The sequence below is a fragment of the Aplysia californica genome, unplaced genomic scaffold (assembly GCF_000002075.1).
Source record: "Aplysia californica isolate F4 #8 unplaced genomic scaffold, AplCal3.0 scaffold01343, whole genome shotgun sequence".
In the NCBI taxonomy this organism is placed as follows: domain Eukaryota; kingdom Metazoa; phylum Mollusca; class Gastropoda; order Aplysiida; family Aplysiidae; genus Aplysia; species Aplysia californica.
The window spans coordinates 71,291-72,932 of NW_004798613.1; the positions used below are offsets into that span (position 1 = coordinate 71,291).

At 39.4% G+C, this 1,642-nt stretch overlaps 1 protein-coding gene across 1 annotated transcript in view; it reads right to left on the reverse strand.

Annotated features, from left to right (window-relative positions):
• The window catches only part of LOC101864355 (dihydrolipoyllysine-residue succinyltransferase component of 2-oxoglutarate dehydrogenase complex, mitochondrial), a gene marked incomplete at its 5' end in the record, with an annotated part of 25,863 nt that overhangs the window by 18,784 nt on the left and 5,437 nt on the right, over positions 1–1,642 (reverse strand). Inside the window, 1 exon segment of the mRNA XM_013090573.2 lies at positions 199–244. Coding sequence (XP_012946027.1) covers positions 199–244 — 46 coding nt within the window.

Sequence of the window (1,642 nt, forward strand, 5' to 3'; positions counted from 1 at the left end):
TGGATACGATAGTAAAACACGACGTACGGATAGGTTTTATTTTTATTTTTATTTTTTAAATAGTGTGCACTGACAACCATTATTCCATACCCGACCTTATTCAATCTGATCCTGCAGATTCGGACAATTTGACAATTGGACCAATGATCATCTCTTTTGAAACCAATCAAATCAACCGTATTCAAGGTAGAAACTCACCTGAATGTGATTGGGGTACGGACGGCAGCGTGGCTTGCTGTGGCCTCTGGGAAATAAAGAAAATCTTTTTTTAAAGAACTTTAAATAAAAAAACGTTCATTCTTCTTGGGAATTTTGATTTTGTACGTTAAAGTAAAGCACCTCGAACATATAAACAGTTAATAGAGTGCTGAACAACAAACAAACAAGAATGACATAACGGGTGGAAAGGGGGAAAATATGTATTAGAAGCTTGCCAACATATAAAAACCCCAACAAAATAAGTGACAAACTAACAAAAAGTCATCAAACCCTACCACTGCAAACGGACAATTTCAACAGCCGATGAAGTCGGAACAATAGATAATTTTTAATATTTTTAACACTGTCTTATTATTCCCCCTTGCCCTGAACAAACAAATAAACCGAACAATTATACATACACTCCCACCCCCTAAACACACAAACACACACATTATTGCGATGCCATGAGCTTTGTAACAGTTCGAGATTACCAAACTAAGAGGAGGGAAAAATAGGACCAAAACTGAGCAGGACGGGCAGAGCGCCCGGTCATAATTTTGATCGTCAGGCGTCTAAAAAATGCATGGATCGCTTTTGTGAAATTGAAAGAAAAAAATCAAAAAATCAAAGATCATCTAATTGAAGACGAAATTAAAATATATCAAAGCAATATTTTGGCTGTATTAGCGAATGGTTCAGAGGTGTGGAAAGCAAAACAATTCAACGAAAATCAAAAAGCTTCCAAACATAATGTCTAAGAAGAATTCTACTAATAAATAAAATGGAATGAATTTAATACAAATAATGAAGTGTTGGAAAGAGCAGGAACTGAAGATATCAACACAACAATAAAAAAGGAGAAGACGGAGATATCTGGGACGTGTTCTAGGAATACCGAAGACAAGATTGCCCTATCAGACGTGCTATTGGAAACGAAAGAGAAAGCAGGGTAGACCAACTGGAAGCTACAGAGGCACAATAAGAAACGAGGCAATTCAATCGCCCAGGGCCTGGAAGCGCCGAAATTGGACGACGTGGCCAGGGACAGACAAGCGTGGCGTCGATTGCTCTCCGCCTTATATGCCTGAAGGTACATGGACCTAGTAAGTAAGTAAGTAAGCGTCTACACAACCGCTAGTCCGACATAACGGCTGAACCTTTCCCCAGCGTTCACCCATTGCTGAGGAGAACAGTGGTCATCTTGACAGTTGGTCTTCTTGGACAGAGTTATTATAATATGAAAAAAACCCATAAAAACAAACCAACAACCAAAAACGCAAGAGGGTAGGTGGAAAGTGGTCGTCTGTACGTCTAATGGTCGCTACCGCAAGTTCGATCGTATTTTTGGGTTTTGCTTATTATAGCAAAGAGAAGCACATGGAATCAACAATGTCATTTCGACCTTTAAAAAGAGAGAGGGGGGCAGAGAGAGAGGGGGGAG